This window comes from Indicator indicator, chromosome 16 (genome assembly GCF_027791375.1).
Source record: "Indicator indicator isolate 239-I01 chromosome 16, UM_Iind_1.1, whole genome shotgun sequence".
NCBI classification, from domain to species: Eukaryota; Metazoa; Chordata; class Aves; order Piciformes; family Indicatoridae; genus Indicator; species Indicator indicator.
The window spans coordinates 4,424,609-4,448,167 of NC_072025.1; the positions used below are offsets into that span (position 1 = coordinate 4,424,609).

Genomic DNA, 23,559 nt, shown 5'->3' on the forward strand with positions numbered 1-23,559 from the left:
TGTTTTCATATGAATACAGAGAAACTGTACTTGGGAGAGTCTTCGTCAGCCTGAAAAATAATCTGCAGTGAAGGGGAACTGAGCCAGTATTGCTCTTCTGCCAGAGATTTCCTGCACTTAAACCGCTCCTCTTCTGAAGTGAAAATAATGGGTGTAGATTTCATTTCACAAGGCAGAATATCAGTATCAGTTATTATAAGCTTAAGCAAGCACATCTTTATAGGACTTAAGGTGAATTAACTTTTGAAGCAATATTTCCCTGCAAAGTTTGAACAATAAATATTGTAGCACTAAGAATTTGGAAGGAAGTTTGCACTTTTTAAAATGGAAACCAGCAGAAATGAAACATCACAATGACAAATCAGGCTTCTGAGAGTGTGTTTGCAACCTACAGTTCTGAAATTAGTGCTTCTTGACTTTAGCTCATGTTTGGAAAAAAAGTTTTGTCCATGTTAGTTGGTGTAGTGTTAGTCTCATTTTGATGTGCAAAATCCAGAGATAATGTAGTTAGCACACTAATGCCACTTGTATTCCAGCACAATATACTCTTATGTTGCACAGTAATATGCCTAATAATTTTCATATTAGGGTATTTTTTGGTATTGTAAAAGCACTGGGGATATAGTTACAGCAGCTAATTTACAAATAGGTAGAGAAGCCTCAGTGGCCATTCTAAACTGAGACCTAGGTGTTCAAGGCGGAGGCCTGGAAACAAATATTTACCTGGATCAAGAAAACAATTAAAAAAAAAAATTGCATTCTATGTCTGCCTTTCAGTTTCTTTATTCTTTGGCGTTTGCATAACAGAAAAATTATTTGAAACTTTTTGTTTGTTTTTTAATACTAAAGGTATGGTGTCTCTTTGACAAAGCGTGTTATGCTGGGAAAAAGTACTTTGCAAAAAAAGGAGGCTTTTTTTTTTCAAGTTTCTTTGTAAAAATCTGTATTGATAGGACAAAAGAGGCAGTTAAACAGATTTTCTGTAGCAGCTATTACAGAATTTCTGTTTATTTCCTCCTGTTAATTTTTGAGGGTAAACCGATACCCTGCAAACTCCATAAAACTACTATAGTTCTGGGATGGTGCATGTGGTCTCCAGACACTGCTGTCAGTCTTCTTCCCTCTGATCTGCAACAACCCTTTTATCATTTAAACTTACTTCTGCAAATTTAAAGAAAAAAATGCATAAATACAGAATTGAAAATACACATCACATCAGTAGACAAAGAGTCAGCTGCAAACAAAAGATTACTCCTTGGATTTGGACAAAGATATAACATAGCTGTACACTCATATTTGCAGTGTGTGCTTGTGCAGTAGAGATACTGCCAATGTAAAAGAAAGGATTGTCTTGATGAGTAGATCTGGATACTGACAATAATCCTCAGACGTGATTGTTTTCATCTGTTGTAATAAATCATGAGGTCATTGTATAACCCTGCATACAGGAGGCAAACTTTCCTATGTTTGATTTGCTTTGTAGTTCTTATTCACAAAATCCGTTTTCATTATCCCATAAAGCAGTATGCTGCGAGTCAGAAGAGCTCTATTTTGTTCCATAGATTTGTTCTGATTTTGCACTCACATTTGTGTTCCAGGTTTAACTAATCTGTAGGCTGTGAGGTCTTTCTAGCAGGGATTCTCTCTTGTTAGTGATGTTTGCTATACTACAAACTAATAAAAATTCTTTTGTTATCATAGGTAGCAGAAGAAGCCAGCAAAGTGCAGGGGGTGGCAAAAGTTCTGGTGGCTCAGCAGGATGCATACAAGGGATTTCTAGCAGGTGAGGGCTGGACATACCTATGTACAAAAGAATAATAAGTTCTACATTTACAAGTGAAAATAAGGTAGTTGTAAATTTTGAGCAATATGTTTTTATCCCCAGAGGAGCTGACTCCCTTGATTTTGGAAACTCATAAAAAATATAATTACACCCACATTTGTGCTGGAGCATCTGCCTTTGGGAAGGTAAGTAGATCAAAGTGCATCCAGCATTTCTTGTAGAAAAGGGACAGAGCCACTGTTATATGTGGACAGCTTAGAGTTTTCAAAAAATGTTAGTCATTCATTTAAGAGGTCAGTAGTTAGAAACACTGAGTCATGTCTGAGTTCTATCATGGACTGACTTGGACAAAGGAACAGTGTAGAAGAAATATTTAGTGGTAACCAGATAGGTCTGTGTATGTGAGGTAAATGTACAATAACACAGAATGGGTTTAGTGGTCTGAAAGTGTTATGAAAGTTGTAAAGCAAAGTACAGTAAATTGAGATGAAAAATGTGTGATTTGCATATTGAAATGAAAGTGTGCAGATCTATTGGAAGCAAATATTTTTTTTTATTGGAGGGAGAGAATTGCATCTATGATGTAAGTCATGTGAATGGAAATATCTTTAAATTTATATAAATAACACAAATCCACACCATTTTTCAAAACCTGCCTTTTTAAGGACTGTGTTTTTAGTATGCAGAGAGCCTCAATACTAACAATCTGATTAACACTGTGGTGCAGCTCAAGTAGGAGAAAGGATACTTTGGAAATCTTGCTGATGTGGGGTGAATCATGACATCAGCCTTCCAGCTGTCTACTTTCACTTCCAATAAGTATTGATCCATATAGCTGTAATTTTGCTAAGAGAAGTCTTTACATACCTTAAATCTTAGGGGAGGTGATTTTTTTTTCTTTCTTTTTTTTTTTTTTTTGCTCTGCAGTGGCTTAGTAAGCTTTTGCTTTAAAACTTCATGTTCCATTTTTGAGTGCTTAATGTGAGTAGAGATTTCAGAACTGGGCCCTTTGTGTTGTACCAGATTAGGAGGGGTCAAAAAGCAAGCAAAACTTCTGCTGTTGTTAATTTCTTTCTGATTTACGTTGCTCTTTTTATCCTTCTTCCTAGTCCTAAAGATGCTGAGTAATTTTCTAGAGACAATTTCAGAGCAGGAGAATATACACTTAAACATTAATTTAAAAAATGTTTATTTGTTTGTTTATTAAACTTTTGAGGGGATAGTGCAGTTTTTTTCCTGTTGTCTGGCACTCTGGCTTTCAAAACTGCCTTTTTTTTTTCTCTCCCTTGAAGTGCTAACAGTTCAGCAATCCATAACTGTCAATTTTCTGTCCGATTTTAAACTATTGAAGCAAATAAAGCCTCCCAATTTAAGATACTGAATAAAGGGTTTACTTCTGGTAAGTCTCATAAAATGTCTAATATTATTACCATAATGGGATTTTATTTGGCTACTAAAGCTACATGAGAAACCCTACAAAAATCTTAACAGTTGTATGTGCTTATAGATAGCATTATATGAAGTTAAAATTGGGACAGCCCATGTTCTTTTGCTTACCATGTACATTTTACTTAGCATTTACTTCATTAACTTTTCATGTTTTACTTCTAGAATCTTATTCCCAGAGTGGCTGGCAAACTTGATGTTGCTCCTGTTTCTGACATTATTGAAATAAAGTCACCTGACACTTTTGTGAGAACTATCTATGCAGGTATGTGGTGTTTGTGCAATAAAGAATCCAATACTGACCACTTTTTTGCATAATCCTGTTGGTAGAACCTTGGACTATGATAGGAGTTTTTACTTCACGATTCGAATTGCTGTGTTCATTAAAACGAAACCTAGGGATGGACGTGTGTGAGAAAGGAAGTATTCCCAACATCTTTAGTACTGTCAGTTAGAAACCAGTCTATCACTTCAATTTCTAGTGTTTGGTAACTTTGTTTATACAGCCTGCAGTTCTGTGTTAATACACTTCGGATCAGATCTTGTCAAACGTAAGACGTAAAGTTAATTCCTCATCTATATTTAATATGACTGTCATTAGATCTGATTTAAAATACCTCAGGGTTATTTTTCCTAATTATGAAGACATTGAACTAATTATTTGTAATATTTAATTGACTTAATTTACAAGTCTTTTTTTCAGTCTTGTTTCTCTAATGCTTTTCTGACACTGTTTTTTAATTTAAATACAAGCTCACTAGCTTGTTTCTTAATTTTACTGTACGGGATTGTACCACATGTACCAGCATGGTATTACATTTTGAGTTACATTACCAGAATGGGCTTTTGTGTTGCATTTTGTTTCCCAGTAATTCATAGTTTCAGGATGACTTTGAGTAGCTGGTGTTATGCAGTTTTTCTCTGTTAGTGTTCCCTGCAGCCTCCACTGTGAAGTAAATACACGTATTATATATTATTGAAACACAATTCCACAGAGACTTGGGGCAGGCCTTATTGTCTTCTCTTTTGATGAAGCCATGCCACAGGATAAAAGATCTACTTTGAATTATAGACAGTCCCTGTGTTTAAGAATGACACTTTAAAAGTTGCCTCCCCACCTTCTGTCATTCATACGAGATGATTTGAATGCTCTGTATCCTCTAAAGATAGAGGATTTATTACCCCACTTCAGAAACATGAAGCTAAAAAGTAGATTAAAATATTTGTAATCTACGTTTACTAAATATCTGAGTTTCAAGTTTTAGTCATCAAAGTAAATCTGCAGTTTTGGGAAGTAAGTTTCTGAATTTCGTATTCCAGTAGAGCTGCTACTGTGTTTCTGATTTTGTTTTTGAATAAGCATAGTATGTCTGATATTAGCTTCTTTAAAAAATACAGTATCACCCTTTTTTTTTTTTTTTTTCTTCCCTCCTAAGGAAATATTCTTTGCACTGTGCAATGTAATGAAGCTGTTAAAATATTTACTGTACGGGGAACATCTTTTGAGGCTGCACCAACAAGTGGTGGTAGTGCCAGTTTAGAAAAGTGTGAGTATTTTTCTTGTATTTTGTTGTTTCATGAGATTGAGTTAATTTTGCTCACTGCACAGTGATGTTTAGCAGAAGTATTTGTCAAAGCAATCTGATCATCATAACCTTTACTTCATGTTTTTAATATGGGTACTTGACCATGGCGTTTTTTTCTAAGGGAAGATAGGGATTATCTGCTCATTTGCTATGTTTTTTCCTGACCAGAAATGGAGATTATCTGTGCTGAAACCTTGGCCACTGCGATATTGAAATTTTCCTTAAAGCTACAGCTCTTGAATTAACCAGACTGGTTTTCAAAGCAAGACAGCAAAAATAAAAGTGTCTGTCTGTCCACAGTTTTGGCTTAATTGGTTCTGCTTCAATTAAGATAGGTCATTGCAGTACTTGGCTAACTTAGTAGCAGTTTAAATTGATTGGAGAATGCCCAGGTGTTGTTTTGTCATTTTTAATGAAATTAGAGTAAATTATTATTGTAATGATGCCAGTGTACCTTTGATAATAGAGAAATTCAGCCACAGAATCACAAAGTAGTTGAGATAAGAAGGGGCCTCCTTGCCCAGGTCTGTGGCCACTCAGGTTTTGAGGATCTCCACAGATGTAGACATTACAATTCTGGACAACCTGTTCCAGTGTTTGGTCACCTCTGCTGTTTTTTGCTGTGGGTCTTTTCATGGCTGCTGCAAATCCACAGAGGCAGTCATTAGTAATGTGCTCTGTGTGTGTTCCAGTCCTCTTATTTTTCTGGATGGCTTAGTACCTGTCCCTGAGCCACCCCATATTGCCGAACATCTGTGTGTGTTAGGAAGTAAATGCTACTTGATATTTAAGATTAGCATACTGCACTCTCATTGCAGTGCTTAACTGGCTTGTTCTCTGCTCTTAACCACACTACTCTGCTGGGTTGGTACCTGTGTGTGACTTGCACAACAGGCCTTCCTTTTAGTGCAGCTTACAGTAGAGGTTGCTGAAACAACTCACAGAAGCAGCTTGTAACTCAGAGCCACAGAAAACAATTAGGAGTTAAAAGCTTGTAGTAAAGCTAAGTTTAAGAAATGTAAAAGATTGCAAATACATGCTTTATCCTTTTTGTTGTGGATGCCTGCCTTCACCTGATGAATGCAGTGACCCCTCCACCACCTGTTGGTCTTTCTGAATGGATTGAGCAGAAGTTGACAAAGAGTGATCGACCAGAGCTTACTAGTGCAAAAGTGGTTGTGTCGGGTGGTAAGTAGATAACATTACTTAAAGGCAACCTAACAGTTTGAATGATACAATTAAGTAATATCTCTAGCAGAACACCATAATATGATACATTAAAAAAGCATTCTGATGTAATTCTGAAATATGGTATAGGGGCCAGTGGGGATGCACCCAATGTGTATGTTTCATGAAGAGGCAAGGCATGAGCTTACCCTGTGCTAGTAGGCTTTGTAAGAACATTGTCATATTCGATGAGTCCTTTTAAACTTAGAGCAACATGAAATGGGTTTAGATCCAAATCTGTCATGCTTAAAATTGTTGCTGGTCATTACAGGCAGTCCAAATGTTATTACATAATGACTTTAATGATTATGAAAATAATGATGTTTGTATTCTGCTCATCAGGTGTAAAGAGATGGACTGTAATTTCTACTATATGCCTACAGATGAAAAATTATTTCTTAGCTATCCCACTACAAAGTATTGCATCTAAAGCCACCAGAGGGAGCACAAATTAGTAAAAAAAAAAAATCAAGATCCTGTTTCCGTGTTTTCAGAGACTAATCTGGATGCTGCTGTGTGCAGGAAGTAAACTAGACAGAATGGTGGTGTTTTATACATATGAAATAATACTAATCATGACAAAAACTACATCTCCAAATATTAAATAATATTTAGCAATGTATCCAAAAATCTTGTGTGCAAGCATGTGTGCCTTTGCAAACACAAATACCCATACAGGGAGTTTATGTAGGTAATAAAATTAAAAAACAATCATTTTATGTTCTTTATCTTTTGTTGTTCTTAACTTTTAAGGGAGAGGCTTGAAGAGTGGTGAAAATTTTAAGTTGTTGTATGATCTTGCGGATCAGTTGCATGCTGCAGGTAAATGTGTCTTCCTTTTATTAACTCTGGGTATTGTATTTTGAAAAGCCACATTAAGAACAATGTCAGTCTTAAATCTTAGATAAAGCTTTGTCTTGTCCTTGGTGTCAACTGTGTAGTTCAATGTCTGTGTATGGAACAAAATACTAAATGGTAGTATGCCTTGTCCTTCTCAAATGTACCAAAACACAAGCTTATAAACAGAAAATGAAGTCGTATTCATTTTAAATTAAATGAAATGCATATTCTCATGCATCCTTACACATCACTTCACAGAACCCTTTTCACGGTTCTTGTAGGTTGAGTGGCTCTCCTTTTGCTATACTTTTGTATTAACAAGAGAAAACTGACAATGTGCAGTGTTTCAGCAAAATATTTTATTTAAAGATTAGAGGAGGAGGAGTAACTATTTACATTAACATTTTAACTGCATTAGTTTTAGATTTCATAGGTAATAATAAATGTATAGTTTTACATGAATGGCTTTGTTTTTGAATTAGTGGCTTCACTAAGTAAATGTCCATGTGGTATTTTCAAGTTTGCTTTGATATTTTTCTTCATCATGCCTGACTTCTGAGCTCCACAGCAATATATGGTGGCACACGTGTTCTCTTGAAGCTTGGAGTAACATTATGGGAAGGCGTTTATGGGAAAATCCTCTTTGACAAAGCAACTGGAGAAAATAATGGAAATATTCCAGACTGAAATCCTTGGGTTTAAATATGTGGCCCTTTGGTGCTGGCAGTAAGAATTTCCTGTTTCTGATGAAGTGCATTAGTGCTTAGTATTTAGAAGTTTCATCCAGTGGTATAGAGTGGGATTACTATAAGAGCTTTTAAGGGGGAAGTTTCTAAATATGTGCCCTTAGAGTGTGGGACGCTTCGGTAGAATACATGTGTGTTTTATGGTGATAGAAATTTGGCTCACTAATATTAAAACAAAACTCTGGAAATATTTTCTTTCAACTAGTTGGAGCTTCCCGTGCAGCTGTTGATGCTGGCTTTGTTCCTAATGACCTGCAAGTTGGACAGACAGGCAAAATAGTAGCACCAGTAAGTATGGAAATTGTCTTTTATAAAAGAGCTGTGATTTTTCCTAGCATCCTTTTTTTTTCTTCAAAACAATGCTTAGAAATGAGCTGAGTATTAATACTGAGGTAAGAGGATAATCTTAGTGTGCTTATAGTGATACAGGTGCTTGATCATGCATTAGCAAAACCACAGCAGCAAGATGTGATGTAAATCCACACCTAGGGTCAGTCAGAAGCGTTCCACAGACCGTTCTGTGGAAATTATGCGTGCTGGATTTTTTAATGGTTTTTCATGCCTTTGCTGAACCTTCTTCTGGTTTTCTAACAGCCATCACTGATATACTAAAAGATATTATTGATAACATAAAGCCGAAATGGTACTGGTATGTTCCTTGACCTCTGGGAAATGTGGAGTTGTGTTTTGTTTTCTTTTTTTTCCACAAGACTCTAATTAATAGCTTAGTGTTGGTAGGTAGCTTGCCTGAACATCTTTTCTGCTATGCATCCTGATACCACAGGGGACTGATTTCTTTCCCTGTGTCTTTTTGGCTCTGAAGGGGGCTTTCTGTCATGGAGAAGTGTGACACTACTTTCATTGTTCCTTATGAGTTCAGGAGAAGATAGATGGGTGGAACACATGTGAACATTAGTAAATAAGAAGGTACAAATGTAGCTCATCTCTCTGTGGAGTAGGATGTGTGCTGGCACATGCTGAGGTTTGATGGTCATTGACACAAGTAGGTAGGGAGTTGTGACTGAGAACGCAGGCAGGTGTGGTAATCTGTCAGATGTGTATGTTGAGCTGTACAGTTGAGTAAATGTTTAGCCTTTCAGTAGGAAGATCTTTTGGAGTGTGCATGGCCACAGAATGCACCAAAAAGCAACTTTTTACTTGATAATCATTTAATAAGACCGGAAGAGGAGAGTAAACAGGAACTCAGAAAACCGTCATATTTCACGTGATGGATTTACCAGATCGCAGTAATCTAATACCAAAAGGCTGAACATGTCCAAAGCCTTGACAGGATCTGAAATGTTTTGCCATTGTGCCATTAAGAGCTGCAAATTCAAGAACTTTAAATGGTGACCATTATTTTTCCAGCAATGTAATCAGCTGGATAGAGCAGTGCTTGAAGATACCAAACACATGAACTTGTGATTCCTGCAGTCTGGTGTCAGGTCTGCTTGCTGGGTTTTTTTGAACAAGATACTTCATGCTTTGAAGTTCTTTTGTCTTGAAATGTTGATAGGATGTTTTCTGCTTTTTAAGTCCTCATCAGAGGCCTTCTGATGATAGCTCTGTTCGGGTTAAGTGGAGCTATTGCTAGGCACACTACTGTTTAACCTGTAAATATGTATGATAGCCAGCTGCTAACAAAAAACAGTGTCTGAGAAACAGACCTATCAATAAGACCTAAGTTCTGTCAGGTTGTGTATTGTGTCCTTCCAAAGCCTTGATAGAGTGATACTAATCTCTGTTATGTGAGGAAATTGTGAGGCTTTACAGGTTATAAATGCCATTCTAACTCTTCTTTCTAGTAATGTCTTTCACTTGTGCACAGTATGTAATTGTTATCTTTTGTGGACATAGTGGACAGCTGTAGTCCCCAGTGTAGTACTTCCTCTTTGGTAAGGGAACATTTGTATTTAAATATAACACACTTTCTTTTGATCACACAGTATGCATAAGGTTCAGCATATTGCAGCTATAGGCTTCAGCAAGCTCATCAACACTAAATTCAGTAAGTGCAGCTGCCAGCCGTGGGAGCTGCAGGTTCCAAAGAAGACGGACTTCTCATATGAAGGCAGTCTCTCGTTGGTTCTTGAGTTCCCAAACCTTTAAAAACTAGGGAGGAAGCTAAGTGTCATTTGACGGCATATTTTGAAAGGGCATGAGATGAGAATGACCATCCATACTTTTTCACTACCCAAATATCTGTTCATGAAGTGGAAATTGTGGATTTGAAGACAGCTCAGCTCTGGTTTGTGTGTCTGGAGGCTCGACAATGAACATATTTTCCAGAATCAAGGGCATATACAAATTACATTGAAACAAAAAAGGCTAGTTTTTGATGAAGATACAGTGCTATAACTTGCCACAGATGGCTAATGGCAACATGTGAAAGTCGTAAAAACATACGGCCACATCATAAGAACCCATCAATGTCATCACTGTCTTCTTCTAGAGGATTGCTAAAACAGCTATTAGTCAGTCAGGACTGACTAATGAATGTTTAACTATTGTGTCAATAAACAGTCCTCAGTGGCCCAATTGCATGCTGCATCCTTTTGTCAGCTTGTTGATGTATTTCTCTCTCGTTTCCTTTCTTAAGAAATATTGAGTAGTGAGTTATGCAGAGCCCTGAAAATTATATGCCCCTTCTTTTGACTTGTTCGGATGCTTCTGTATCTTAAAATACACACAAAGATAGCATACAGTGCTTAGGAATATAGAAAATATGGTAATTGTAATGGAAGCGCAAGCTGAATTGATACTAAACCCACAAATTTACTGACTATAGGAGTTAATTTTTCAGTGTGCTGGATAGATACCTTGAATATGGGCAGTTTGAAGATGTAAATTCTTAGCTCCACATTCCTAATTCTACTTTGGTACTTTAGCTAGAAAACTGTTCTGTGCAGTAGAAGATAGAGTTCACCTCAAGAAGCAGAACTGAACCTTCCTCTAGAAAACAACAGCTTTCTTAAGTGGTATGCTTAATACCACTAGTTCAGGGAGCACTCATGACATGGTATTTGGAAAACTGTAGAGGAGCTTGGTGCATTGGTAGCAAGACTGGCAGAGTCCTGAGTTTTGTGTTTAGTTTTGAACTCCATTTGACAGGATGTGTGCCCTTCTGGGTGTGTGGGTAGAATCAGGGGAAGAATTTTGGATCCAAGAAACCATTGGAGTTTGAGACATACTTGCTCCCTGTGCAGCTGTTAGTTTCTGATGGGAAAGTATTTCGGTGTATGCTCTTACTCTTCTATTAATAGTCTCTTGCTCAGTCTCAGTGGAGGACTGGAATGCATTGTTTTTAAAGGACTCAGGAACTGGGTCATTTTTGAGACTAGAGAGGTCATTACAAGCTCAGGAGGGGAGGTGCTTCTAGTACTACTCTGTGTGTGTAACTGCTCAGAAGTGCTTCTTTGCCGATCGTTGGGTAAAAAGGTAATAATCTAAAAGAGCTGCTTATTTCTTCCCTTGTGCCTTTGTGAATATGATGAAGGAAGGGTAATTTTGGTTATTGGTCCTTCAGTAATTTTGTGACTGGCTTCAGCTTTTAAAGAGTGCAGCCTGGAAGCGCATCACAGGACATGAGAACTTCGCAGCCACAGCAGCCTCCCTGGAATTCTGATGTATTAACTGTGAACAAACTGCCAGTCAAGCAATTGTAGGTCATTTTTGCTTGAGTAATGAAAGAATGTAGTTAATTAAGGAGTACAAATTTCACCTTCTTTCTGGGTGAGAATTAGCGGTGTACATTTAATCTACACTTCCAAAGCAGCCTTTCATCTCTAAGCTTAAACATTTTGTTCGTGTTGGGATTTACGCATTCTCTCTCTTTTTTTTTTTTTTTTTTTCTTTCTGACTGCCTCTTTGGTAATTTTTCTTTTGTATAATTCTGTTCCAGTTGTTAAAATGTATGGTGTGTTAGTTTTATTTCTATTTGTGGCTTCTTTTACCTGTTGAGTTCAGGTGATTCCAGGTCCTATTTGAACATCCTGTCTTATGAATGAGAACACTGATTTGTATTATTTGATGAGATGGAAGGAAGGAAGGAAATTTGTAGGTATAAGTGGGTACATTAAAATACAAAATGTTATCTTCCTAATTAAAAAAGTACTATACTCAGTGTCTTTAATAATTGAGAACAATTTTGGGAGTGTGGGTTTTTTTTTAATTAGAAGCCAGTTGTTTTCCACTATTTCTTATATGCAGGTGTTGTGCAGAAAAATTAAATTTAGTTCTCAGATTAAGCACCACGCGTAGTTTCTGTTTAAGGAAAAAGCTCTTGTAAGAATGCTCAAATTAGTTGGTTTGGGATAAAAATATCCTTTCCATGAGTGCCTACTGTTAAGCATTAGCTAAGCTAGAAAATACTGAATTCCCTTGTGCAAATCAAGCCTACCACCACCACCCAAAATAACTGCTGGTTTTAGGTAAGACATTTTAAAGAGTCAGAGGCATTGGTTTTCACAGTAAAAATCTTCCCAGTTCTTTGTATCTTTTTCACAAAAACAAAGAAACAAAAGAGAAGAGGAGAAGAAAAAAGATAAATAACGTTCATCAGTTTTCAGTTATTTAAAAGTTTTATAAGTGGAACACAAATGCTCAGTATTAGTTTTCCTTACCTGAGGTGCCTGACAACTGGAAGAAAGCAAATGTTACTACAGTCTTCAAAAAAGGGAGTAAGGAAGACCCAGGCAACTACAGACCAATCAGCCTCACCTCCATCCCTGGAAAGATGATGGAGCACCTCATCCTGGAGGTCATCTCTAACCACATGGAAGACAAGAAGGTTATCAGGAGTAGCCAACATGGATTTACCCAGGGGTGATCCTGTCTAACTAATCTGGTAGCCTTCTATGAAGTTCTGACCAAATGGGTAGATGAGGGAAAAGCAGTGGATGTCATATATCTTGACTTCAGTAAAGCTTTTGATACTGTCTCCCGTAACATCCTCATGGAAAAGCTCAGGAGATGTGACATAGATGGTTGGTCAGTGAGGTGGATTGCAAACTGGCTCAACAACAGAGTTCAGAGGGTCGTCATCAGTGGCACAGAGTCAAGTTGGAGGCCGGTGGCAAGTGGTGTCCCCCAGGGATCGGTAATGGGTCCAGTTTTGTTCAGTATCTTTTATCAATGACCTGGATATGAGGGGATTGAGAGTACCCTTAGCAAGTTCCTGATGATAGAAAACTGGGGGGGTTGGCTGTGCAGTCATCCAACATGACCTGGACAGGCTGGAGAGCTGGGTGCAGGCAAACCACATGAAGTTTAATAAGGACAAGTGCAGGGTCCTACATCTGGGGAGGAATGACAGCATGCACCAGTACAGATTAGGGACTGCCCTGCTGGAAGGCAGCTCCATAGAGAAAGACCTTGGAGTGCTGGTGGACAGCAAGTTCTCCATCAACAACAATGTGCTCTTGTGGCCAAGACAGCCAATGGGATCCTGGGATGTGTCAAGAAAGGTGTGTCCAGCAGGTCTAGGGAAGTTTTCTACCTCTCTACTCTGCCCTGGTGAGACCACACCTGGAATACTGTGTCCAGTTTTGGGCTCCCCATTCAAGAAAGAGAACTGCTGGAGAGAATCCAATGGAGAGCCATGAGGGTGATTAAGGGACTTGAGCAGCTCCCCTGTGAAGAGAGGCTGAGATCCCTGGGGCTGTTTAATCTTGAGAAGACTGAGAGGGGATCTCATCAATGTGTATAAATATCTGAGGGTGGGTGTCAAGTGGAGAGGGGCAGGCTCTTTTTGGTGGTACACAGCGATAAGGAACAATGGGTTCAAATTTGAACATAGAAGATTTCACCTCAACATGAGGAGAAACTTCTTTACAGTGGGGATGACAGAGCACTAGAACAGGCTGCTTAGGGGGGTTGTGGAGTCGTCTTCTCTGGAGGCTTTCAAAACCAACCTGGGTGAATTCCTGTGCGTACTACCCTAAGTGATCCTGCTCTGGCAGGGGGGTTGGACCTGATGACCGCTTGAGGTGCCTTCCAGCCTCTGATATACTGCGATACTGTAATAATTAGCAAGGTTTCTGACATACAAAGTAGTATATAATCTTTCCCAGGAACTTGTCTAATATTTAAACAAAAATTTGACTACTGTGAGTAAAGGAAAGCAGCTGCTTAAAGCTGTAAGTAGCTTCTGCTGGTTTCTGAACTGTGACCTTTACAGGTTAGATTTGCAATGAGGAGGCATACAGGGGATGATTGAACACCTACAAACAGGTGTTTAATGCCATTTTAGCCATCTAGAGTACGAAAAGGACATTCACCGGGCTGGTGGTTATTGTGTGGGACCTGGAGACTTCTTTCTGGAGCAGTATCCATGATTCAGGTGGGAAATCCTACAAAGCACCTATGTTTGGACACCCAGATTGTTCTCATGGTCTCCCAAGTTTTCCCTTGTGTCCTAATTACATTCTCTCTTCCACTTCTGAAGGAAGATGGGGTTGCACTGGGATTATCTTGCTGTTAACTTCATCGCCCTAGAAAACAAACAAAATCTCAGTGGCACTACTGAATTGTGTTTTTCCAGAAGGCACATGTCATTTTAGGCTGTTCGTGTTATCCTCTGTCCTTGCACCTGAAAGGCATCCATCTAGTTTATCCTCTTCTGAGCTTAAATGTACTCTTTGTTCTTTTAAAAATTATTTTCCCTGGTTGAAGTTTGTGTTCTTTCAGGGTCTTGTTCTGTGACTGCTTTAGCTTTCTTTGTAAGTTTTCCTGGCTGGCAATAGGGAAGATATGGCCAGACCAGTATTTCACAATTGTAGGGATGAGGGTGTCCATCTGGGTTTAGCCATCAGCAGACTATGGCTATACAAGCAACTGAGATGAAAAAGGAAGGCAGACATTAGGACATGTATGATGTAGTAATGATTGACACTGGATTAGATGATTGAGCTTGAAATCTGATATAATTGCACAGAAGGTAGATGCATTGGGAAACCTTGGGTGGGGAAGCAGATGGGAATTCTGTGTAGCCAGGGGAAAACTTGCTGACCTTCAGTGCTGAAGCTTTGATTTCATAGCAGAGGGTCTCTGAATGTAATGGATTGCAGGAACTTCAAAAGGGCAGCAGATTTATAACTGTCAGGAATTGGCAGTAATAATGAAGGGGAAAGAGGCATCTTAACAAGGTGCAGCTTCAGTTGAGAGGCCAAAGAGTGAGATGTTGATTCAGTTGAAAGGCACCGAAATGGTGGAAGAACAAGGAACATCTTAAGGTGTACTTAGGTAGAAAATGTAGGAGTGGGATGAAATGGGAAGCAGCAGAAGGAAAGCTGAATATCAAGGAAGCATTTTCTGATAGAGATAGAGAACAGTCTTCTACAGAGCAGTGGAATTCCTGTTCTCCACTTCTACAAGAGGATGTGCTACATTCTGAGCTTGTATATGCCCCAGTACTTCGCTAGGTGGTCCCTTTTACTGCAGCGAGTGGCTTTTTAGCAAGCACATGGTAGTCATCTGCTCTTGCTTTGGGAGAAGCAAGGAGGGAGATAGTCAGTGTATCACATCACTTACATTACTCCTGTGTTTCATATTTCTTTGCAGGTGGTGATAAGCAATCAAATACCTGGCCTAGCCTGGTTTTATTTACACATGAGTAACTCATGGTTCATTGCATAGTAAGTGGATGCTAACTTCTTCAGAGTTACGTTCCATTGCTTTTTAGGCATCATTTGCTTGCTTAGTCTATCTGTTAAGTTTTGCTTCCTTTCACTCTTTTGTGGAGGAAGCATAGGGAAAGTGAAAGGAAGTCTGGCTTATTCTACTGTTTTTGTTCCTTTTTGTTCTCTGTCTCTAAATGAAAATTAAGAACAACAGAATGAACGAATTAATTCCCTTAGATTCATGAAAAGTTTTGGTCTTGTCATCTTGACTGTACTGATTTTAAAAAGAAGTTCTACTCCTTTCTTATCAATAATAAGATCTGCCTCACTTCCTAACTTGTTACACATATGATAGAATATTGAGGCAGTAAAGTTTCCTATTCAAGCACATGGTAGGAGACTTATTTTTTCCTACCTTCAGCTCACTTCTTTGTAAGAATGTGCTACTCATACATTATGTTTGTTGGTTTATTAACAGACCAGCAGGTGCACTTTCATTGTATAAATGGTGGAGGCTGTTACGTAGCTAGCAGATGGGAATAGCATTGGGGAAACTGACTGTGCCTGGAAAATTGTTTTTGAAATATCTCCTCTGATAATTCACTATTGTTGAAAAGTAGCTTTATAGTGGCAAACTTTAGAGAGCTGTTTGTATGCAGCTGGGAATGAATTTACAGACTACCTTTCTCTGACTTGCTAAAAAGCTAGGGATTGACAACCCCTTTCATCCTGCATTATCCAGTGTAGCTTTTAACTCCAAGAAAACTATGTTCACAAATTGATGCTCTGCTCCTTTGGGGTTGGTGCAGAAACATTAAATTGTACTAAAATATTCATATGTGAGTGCATTTAGCTGAAAGCAATTGATGTGCTTTTCCCTAGAGAAAGGAAAAAAAAATTGCTGTATGGCCCTGCGCTCCAGCAGGCACCCTAACCACGCTTAAGAGTAATTACATAGCTTGGCTGATCAAAGGTTCTTAAAGTGAAAAAGAAACTATAGCTGGAATGTAGTTCAGTAATCTGTGCTTCTTGAGTAGAAGATACTCAACTGCATCAGTAGCACATACTGGATAATTGTTTGATATAGGGTGTAGTGTATGTGAGCTAGTGTAAAGCCAGAAAATAGTTGGTGAATATCTTGTAATTGGAAGGAATCTTTTGTATTAAGCGATTTTCAGTGCAAAGTTTTCTTTGTAATTTCATTGTCTTTTCACTCTTGCAAAGCAAATAGAATATCTGAGCTGCCTTTTAAAAGAGTATGTGTGCCAAAAGGGTTTATTAAACTAGCCTGTTTAAAAGCATGCCACTGATAGGATGATAAATGGATATACACTGAAGGTTTTCAGCATAATTCAAAAACTGCCATAAGAATCAATAGTGGCTGACAGCATATTTGCAAAGTACCCACCTCATCTTGTGTTGCACCTGTGGATGCACAGCAGCCTCTTAGAGCAGCAGTGTCACTGGAAGTTGCAACTAAAAACTGTTCTTGTGGTTCTCTTAAGCAAATGTACGCATCTTAAGTGCCCCAAGGCAGCCAAAGGCATTTAAAAGTATTCTCATAAGTAAAAATGAAGTAATGCTAAATGCCACATATTACAGCTAATTGAAAGTGTCGATACACACAGGAAAATAACTGCATTGGTATGCTGGTAATTATAATCATTAAATATAATCTGTGGGGGTCCACAGAGCATTCTTGTGACTTTTTATCTAAAGAGTGGAGTGAGTGACTGGTTCTGGAGCTAGCTTGCAAATTGTGCATATGAAGTTTCAAGGACTTGCTGTAGATGCTAATATGTAAGTTGGGTACATTTAAAGCAGAAATAGGAGTTCAGGGCATGGCTAAGGGGGATTTCTTTTCATGTTTTTGTCATTTTAATGATTAGCATACAGTGACTCTGCAGAACATGCTGTGGTCATACTTGTCAAAAAATGCTACAGGGCTAGATGAATACTTTAAACAGGTAATGGGAAGTTGGATTCTTGACTTGGAATCTTGCCTTTGAGTAGGGTAAATTTAGGACTTGAAGTTTTGTTTCTTTATAGGATTGTTGTGATGCACATCTGTGTTTATGACTCTGAGGACTTTGTCAGAGTCCTGGCTTTCACTGGAGTCTGGTGGGATGCTGTGTGGCAGAATACTTTAAAAAAGTCTTGGCCTTTGTGGCAGTTTGCTATCAGAATCAGCTTTGGCTGATTCTAGTGCTTGTGGGTAGCCTGGTGGTTATGTTAGTGCTGATGCTCCCACCTTCACCTGTTCCCCTTGCTGATCAACCAAGCCCTTTCTGCAGTAGCACATCTTTAATTCTAAATATTTTCCTTTCAGCTTCCTGTGCTTCATGTTTCCTCCATTGTGCTCTTTCTGACTGTTAACTCTCTTCTCTGGTGTCCCTTCCCCTGTGTTGATACCATAATAAATAAAGATTTGTTACATGGCTGTAACACACAGTTACTATTTCCTGTGTGAAATGAAGTTCCTGTGAGGCAGGACAACTCCTGATGTGATGCCATGCCCTTATACCAACAAAACTTTCCTTGACTTCAGTTGCTTTTGGGACTTCATTTGTATCAGCCAGTACAGCATCCGTGTGCTGTTCTGTTACGCTGTTCTCCTGTGCCACACCGCTGGCAGCAGCCCTTCAGGGGACACCTGCCTGTATGCAAGCACCACTCCATGTCCTCGTCTTTGACGCACGTGCTGCCTGAAGCTGCAGGCTATGAATCAGCCACTTGACAGCAGTAATTAGAGCAGCTGCCACGGATCCAAAAAGCAGGAACTTAAAGTTGGTGTAAAGCCATCTTTGTTGGCCCCTGAGAGGTGTGATCCAGACTCATTCATACCGCTTTGTGCTTTGGCATGGGTCTCCTGTGTAGATGAGCTCCGAAGAACCAAGATCTCCTTGTAGACCTTCATATGTTCTCTGCTTCAGTGGCAGGCATGTCACATAATGCAGTTAGAAGCAGTGCTGCTATGTGGTACCAGTCTACTTCCCTCACTTCATAGTGCTTGGGGCTACAGTCCTGCCTTGGGATGGTGAACGCTGACACAGTAGAAATACTCCACTTTAGGGTGCTCCACTTTGGCCACAACAACCCCATGCAGAGCTACAGGCTGGGGTCAGAGTGGCTGGAGAGCAGCCAGGGGGAAAGGGACCTTGGGGGTACTGGTTGACAGCCGCCTGAACATGAGCCAGCAGTGTGCCCAGGTGGCCAAGAGAGCCAATGGCATCCTGGCCTGCATCAGGCATAGTGTGGCCAGCAGGAGCAGGGAGGTCATTGTACCCCTGTACACAGCACTGGTTAGGCCACACCTTGAATACTGTGTCCAGTTCTGGGCCCCTCAGTTTAGGAAAGATGTTGAATTGCTGGAGCATGTCCAGAGAAGGGCAACGAGGCTGGTGAGAGGCCTTGAGCACAAGCCCTATGAGGAGAGGCTGAGGGAGCTGGGACTGTTTAGCCTGGAGAAGAGGAGGCTCAGGGGAGACCTCACTGCTGTCTACAACTACCTGAAGGGAGGTTGTAGCCAGGAGGGGGTTGGTCTCTTCTCCCAGGCAACCAGCACCAGAACAAGAGGACACAGTCTCAAGCTGCGCCAGGGGAGGTTTAGGCTGGAGGTGAGGAGAAAGTTCTTCACAGAGAGAGTGGTTGGCCATTGGAATGTGCTGCCCAGGGAGGTGGTGGAGTCACCATCCCTGGAGGTGTTCAAGAGGGGATTGGACGTGGCACTTGGTGCCATGGTTTAGATAGTCATGAGGTTTAGGGTGACAGGTTGGACTCGATGATCTTTGAGGTCTCTTCCAGCCTTCTTGATTCTATGATTCTACTAGGACTCAGCAAAAGACATGGCAGAAGTTAGTGATTTCAAGGAAAACATCAAACTAAGGTTATTACCCTAAAAATAGAGAGATTTGAGTTTCTGAGTCTTTTATGGCCTCTCTAGATGACCAGTTGAATTCAGTCCTTGAAGAGCACCAAACAGTCCTGAACCTTTATCATTCAGACCTCATGGGTCCTTTGTGTCCCTCCAATTAAATTGCAGATAGATTTAAACTAAGATTTAAACTGTCACATCCATTTTATAGTGTGGAACTCTTGATAAGAAACATGCTGTCCTGTGTGTTCTTTGCATGAAAACATTACTGAGGTGATCAGCCTACTGAAGGGACCAGTTATCTCTGCCAGAGAGCCAAGAGCACATAACCTAGAAGGGCATGGTTTAGATGCATAATAAAGGCTTTTTAGACAAAGCTGGTGATTTACAAATGTCCTTTTAATGAAACATCCTTGTCTTTCCTTGATATTTTAATAGAATATACACCCAGGCATCTGGCTCCTGCTGAGCTGGATTCTTTCCAAAGACTGAACTTCACGACATTGAGCAGACTGATAAGAGTATCTGGTAGTCTAGATGACTGGCACTTAATGAATTGCTCTTAAAAAAAAAAAATCAAATTACAGTAATGTGTTTTTAAAAAGAGCTTGTATTAAAGACTAAGATGTCAGAATAAGTTCTCCTGTAACATCTGTTCTTTTATTTGCTATAATTGAAGTATTGCATTTTTATTGTGAGTTCTTCTATGGACATATTGTGTTACTTTGCAGCTGTGGTTAGAAGAGATTGACCCTCAATAGTAATCTGCTCAGTAAAAAGCTCTTGAGGCTAAGAAATATCTGAGTGTCTTCAGCAGCTGTGTGGTTTTGTGAAAACACCTGACTAGGTTCTGTATTTCAATTTCAAAGCAAGCCTTTTCAGTAGGAAATACTTGGTTTCTGTTTTGTTTGCCCTCCCCTTCAGTTTTTACAGGAGATAGCTTTTGTAGAAAAACATTAAAAACTTTTCCTAAGTTTTATCTATTTCTATTTCAAAGCCAATGTAAGAGGTGGAATGTCAGATGTCAGAAAGCAGTCATTTGTTTTTTTTTTCTCTTAGTTGCTGTGACTGTCAGGCCTATGCAGCTAAAGCACGTCTGCATGGTCTCCATATCTGAACACCTCTGTTTGCCAGCCTGGTCTGTATGTCTGTGCCCATTCCACAGCTGTGCTTTGTTCTGTCATGATGAAAATCACTTAACTGTAGTGCACATCTTCAGCTGCACTCTTTTCTTTTTTTTACCCTCTTACCTTCCCTGGCACCAGAAATAATTTCTTGAATTAGATTAGTATGTTCTTAAATATGGACTAACCTTGGCATTTGTAAAAGGGAAACTCTGGGAGGTGTTTGAGGTTGTGTAAATACCACCCTTGAGCTGGGTTTTGGTGTGTTGCAGTTTCCTCTTAATGAACAACTTGGTAAAAAGTGCTTGCTCTGTTCTTCTGTAAAACTTGGTAGCTATGGTGTACAGGCTTGGCTGCTGCTTGGACTTGTGGCAGTAGGACAGCATCACAGAGCTAGAAACGTGCTTGATTTTGGGTAGATTACAGCCTGTGTCACTTTCAGCGCGTACGGAAAAAAAGTACTTTTCTGTTGTGAATGAAAACTGTTGATACTTGCCTGTAAACTTTCATCTGTTTTGAATGGAAGTTTCTTTGGAGATGCTACGTTGGGAGCCCCAAAGTGTAAAGACCTCCTGCTGTCAGTGCCTAGCTGGGAAGCACTTCTTTCCTAGTCTGCATAGGGGAGTAGATAGTGAATGGGGGAAGAAAAGCTTTAGGGCATGTGAACATTGAGTGCTGGGGTGGATCGTAGGAACTATTGTCATGAGTGTGCAGTGCACTAGCCTGCTCCTGAGATGTGTTATCCTGCCATATACGAAACACCTGAACTTCAGCTTTGTGCTCTGTCTTATTTAAAGGATCCTAGAGGCTTCAAACTGAAGAGCCTGGGTTTTCTCTTTAGGCAGCTGCATTATGCATTTGTGGGTTATCTTGCTTAATACTTGCCTTGGGAATCTCTGGGGCCATGGGTAGCACTGATGGTCGTGTCCACTGGCTGAGCTGTGACTCTGCTCTGATGCAGATCCTCCCACTCTCCCTCATATGTTTTTGCTCCTGTGGGATTCTCCTTTTACTGTTACACTGCATCCCTCAGTGAGGAAGGGGACCAATCATCAGCTGCCTTTAATACAGAAAACTACTGTAATGTAAAAACTCTGCATGTAATTAATTTTGAGTGAGGCTTAGGAGAGCTTACTGAAACTGTGTTGTGGGTACCAAAAATTGTCTCGTTTTTGTTTCATTCTAGGAACTGTATATTGCTGTGGGAATATCTGGAGCAATCCAACACTTGGCTGGAATGAAAGACAGCAAGGTATATAAAGATGAATGTGCTATGGTGGATTTCTTTTGAGGAAGGAAATGAGTTGACTTCTTTGGTTGTACATCAGTACTTTAGCCAGTTTTCGTTTTTTTGTAATGTTAAAACTGACAGTTTTAAAGCAGCAGACAAACATGCTAATCCTTCGAGCCTTTCCAAAAAAGGTAAGTGTGGCAAGACATCTAAAGCAGTAGAAAAACCATTGCATTGCAACCAGAAGTGGGAATTAGAAGCAGCTAACTGACTTTGTTTAAAAAGCCCCAAACAACCCCCCCATATGCCAGAATTCTATACAATAGTTCCATTTGCATTCATTTCAGAGCGTGACATATTAATTCATGCATAACAACGTGCAATTTGAATTATGAACTTAGTATTCCATAAAGTAAAAGATGTCTCTGACATTCCTGCATTTAGCCATTCAAATGGAAACCTATTATAAAATGGCAGCAAAACTTTAAAAGGTTTAACTCATTAGCTGCCAAGGCAGATAATCTAAAATGGCAACTGCCACTTTGGTCCAGAGCCCTGTGTTTGAAGAGGGGAGCATGTTACCTGCTGAGCTGTACTAGCAAATGCCAGGCATCAAATCCATGCCTTATCCTGCCTCCCTACAGGGCATTTTAGAAAAAGAAGATAGATTTTTCTGTTTTCAGGGAATGAACTTATGCTTTCAGGCAGAAACTTCAAATAGCCTGTAAGACTGAGGAAAAGGTTTGCAGAAGTATACAGACAGATCCTTGCATTCGACCAGTGGCAGAACAGTGAGTGTTTGTGTCTGGTCATTGTCCTTGCAGGCCAGCCTGTGTGGTGGGGGAGGGTTTATGCTTCCTTACATTTCAGTTCTGTTTGCAAGTGTTTAAATCCATGGAGGAAATATTTCTTGGGAGAAATCTTGTAGTCTTGATTTGAGATACAGCACCCTTTTTGGGACCTCAGTCTTCTGAAGTCAGGGACTTGTTTCATGCCAACACAGTGGAGAAGCACAAACCAAAACAGGGTCAGTCAGACAGTGGGAGTGTATGAGAGCAGCACAGCTGGGAACCTGTTCCTTCAAGTGCTGGAATTCCCTTTGTTACAAAAATACTGAGCAGCAATCGTCCTGTACTGGAACAGCAAACTCTGCTGTTTTGCCTTTTGCAGGGCCACATTTGATACTTTGAGATGCCTTTATGGGAATTACAGAAATGGAATCTGTTGGTATGAGATGCTTACTTCTGTTTAATTTCTTCATGTATTGTAGTTTTTTTTAGTGTAAAATTCAAGTTTACTTATTTGTGATAGAAAAGTGTTATCTTTCTATTAGCTAAAACACATTGGTGTGGTAGCTACTTGAAAGATCCAGTGTTCACAAAGTGTTAATGTGGCTGTGGAGACTGGAATGTCCTCTGTCCTCCCTCAGCACTGTGAATTACCTGGCGTTGTGAACCTGTGCACTTCCAGGATGTGATTTCCAAAGTAGTCAGATGCTTTCTACCAAGTAGAAGGTGTAGTTTATTTGTCCTTCTACAGCAAGGTAGAAAATGTAGCTTTTGAGGAGACCTGGAGAGTTGTTGCTTTCTTCACTTGAATTCCCTGTGAGGCAGTTAGAGTGGCTTTTCTAAGGGATTTAACTTGTAAAGTTCTGTTGCAAGCAAGGGGATGCTGTTGTATCTCACCATGGAAAGAGCATTTAGATAAAAAAGTTACTCCATCTCATGGAGACAGGGGAAGGACCAGGCTGCCAAACTAGTTTTAAGAGTTTTGCAGGCAGCTGGTGTCAAGTATGTTTTGATGAGGAGAGAGCTGGCACCTCCAAGGTGTTACCATCTGCTGGCCTCAGCTGGCCCTCAGTGTTAGCCCCTGTGAGCAGTTCTGCAGAGCATAGTAGGGCCTCCAAGTAAATTTAAAGTCATTGTCAGAGTTGTCAGTGGAGGTATGCATTGGAGCTGGGGCAACTGAAGAAACAATAAAACTTCAGGAAAAGTATTTCAGGGGGGTGTTACTGGAATAGTTGCAGGTCTTGGCTTAGGAGCTGGCAAGAGGGCAGCAGCAGTGCTCTGCTATAGGTGCTTCC

At 39.8% G+C, this 23,559-nt stretch overlaps 1 protein-coding gene across 2 annotated transcripts in view; it reads left to right on the forward strand.

Annotated features, from left to right (window-relative positions):
- Positions 1-23,559, forward strand: part of ETFA (electron transfer flavoprotein subunit alpha) — a 34,215-nt gene that overhangs the window by 8,141 nt on the left and 2,515 nt on the right. For both annotated transcript variants that reach the window (XM_054387796.1, XM_054387797.1), the window contains 8 exons: positions 1,702-1,783; positions 1,886-1,968; positions 3,395-3,494; positions 4,666-4,776; positions 5,902-6,003; positions 6,796-6,864; positions 7,834-7,916; positions 21,432-21,497. In XM_054387796.1, coding sequence (XP_054243771.1) covers positions 1,702-1,783; positions 1,886-1,968; positions 3,395-3,494; positions 4,666-4,776; positions 5,902-6,003; positions 6,796-6,864; positions 7,834-7,916; positions 21,432-21,497 — 696 coding nt within the window. The remainder of the gene's footprint in view (positions 1-1,701; positions 1,784-1,885; positions 1,969-3,394; positions 3,495-4,665; positions 4,777-5,901; positions 6,004-6,795; positions 6,865-7,833; positions 7,917-21,431; positions 21,498-23,559) is intronic.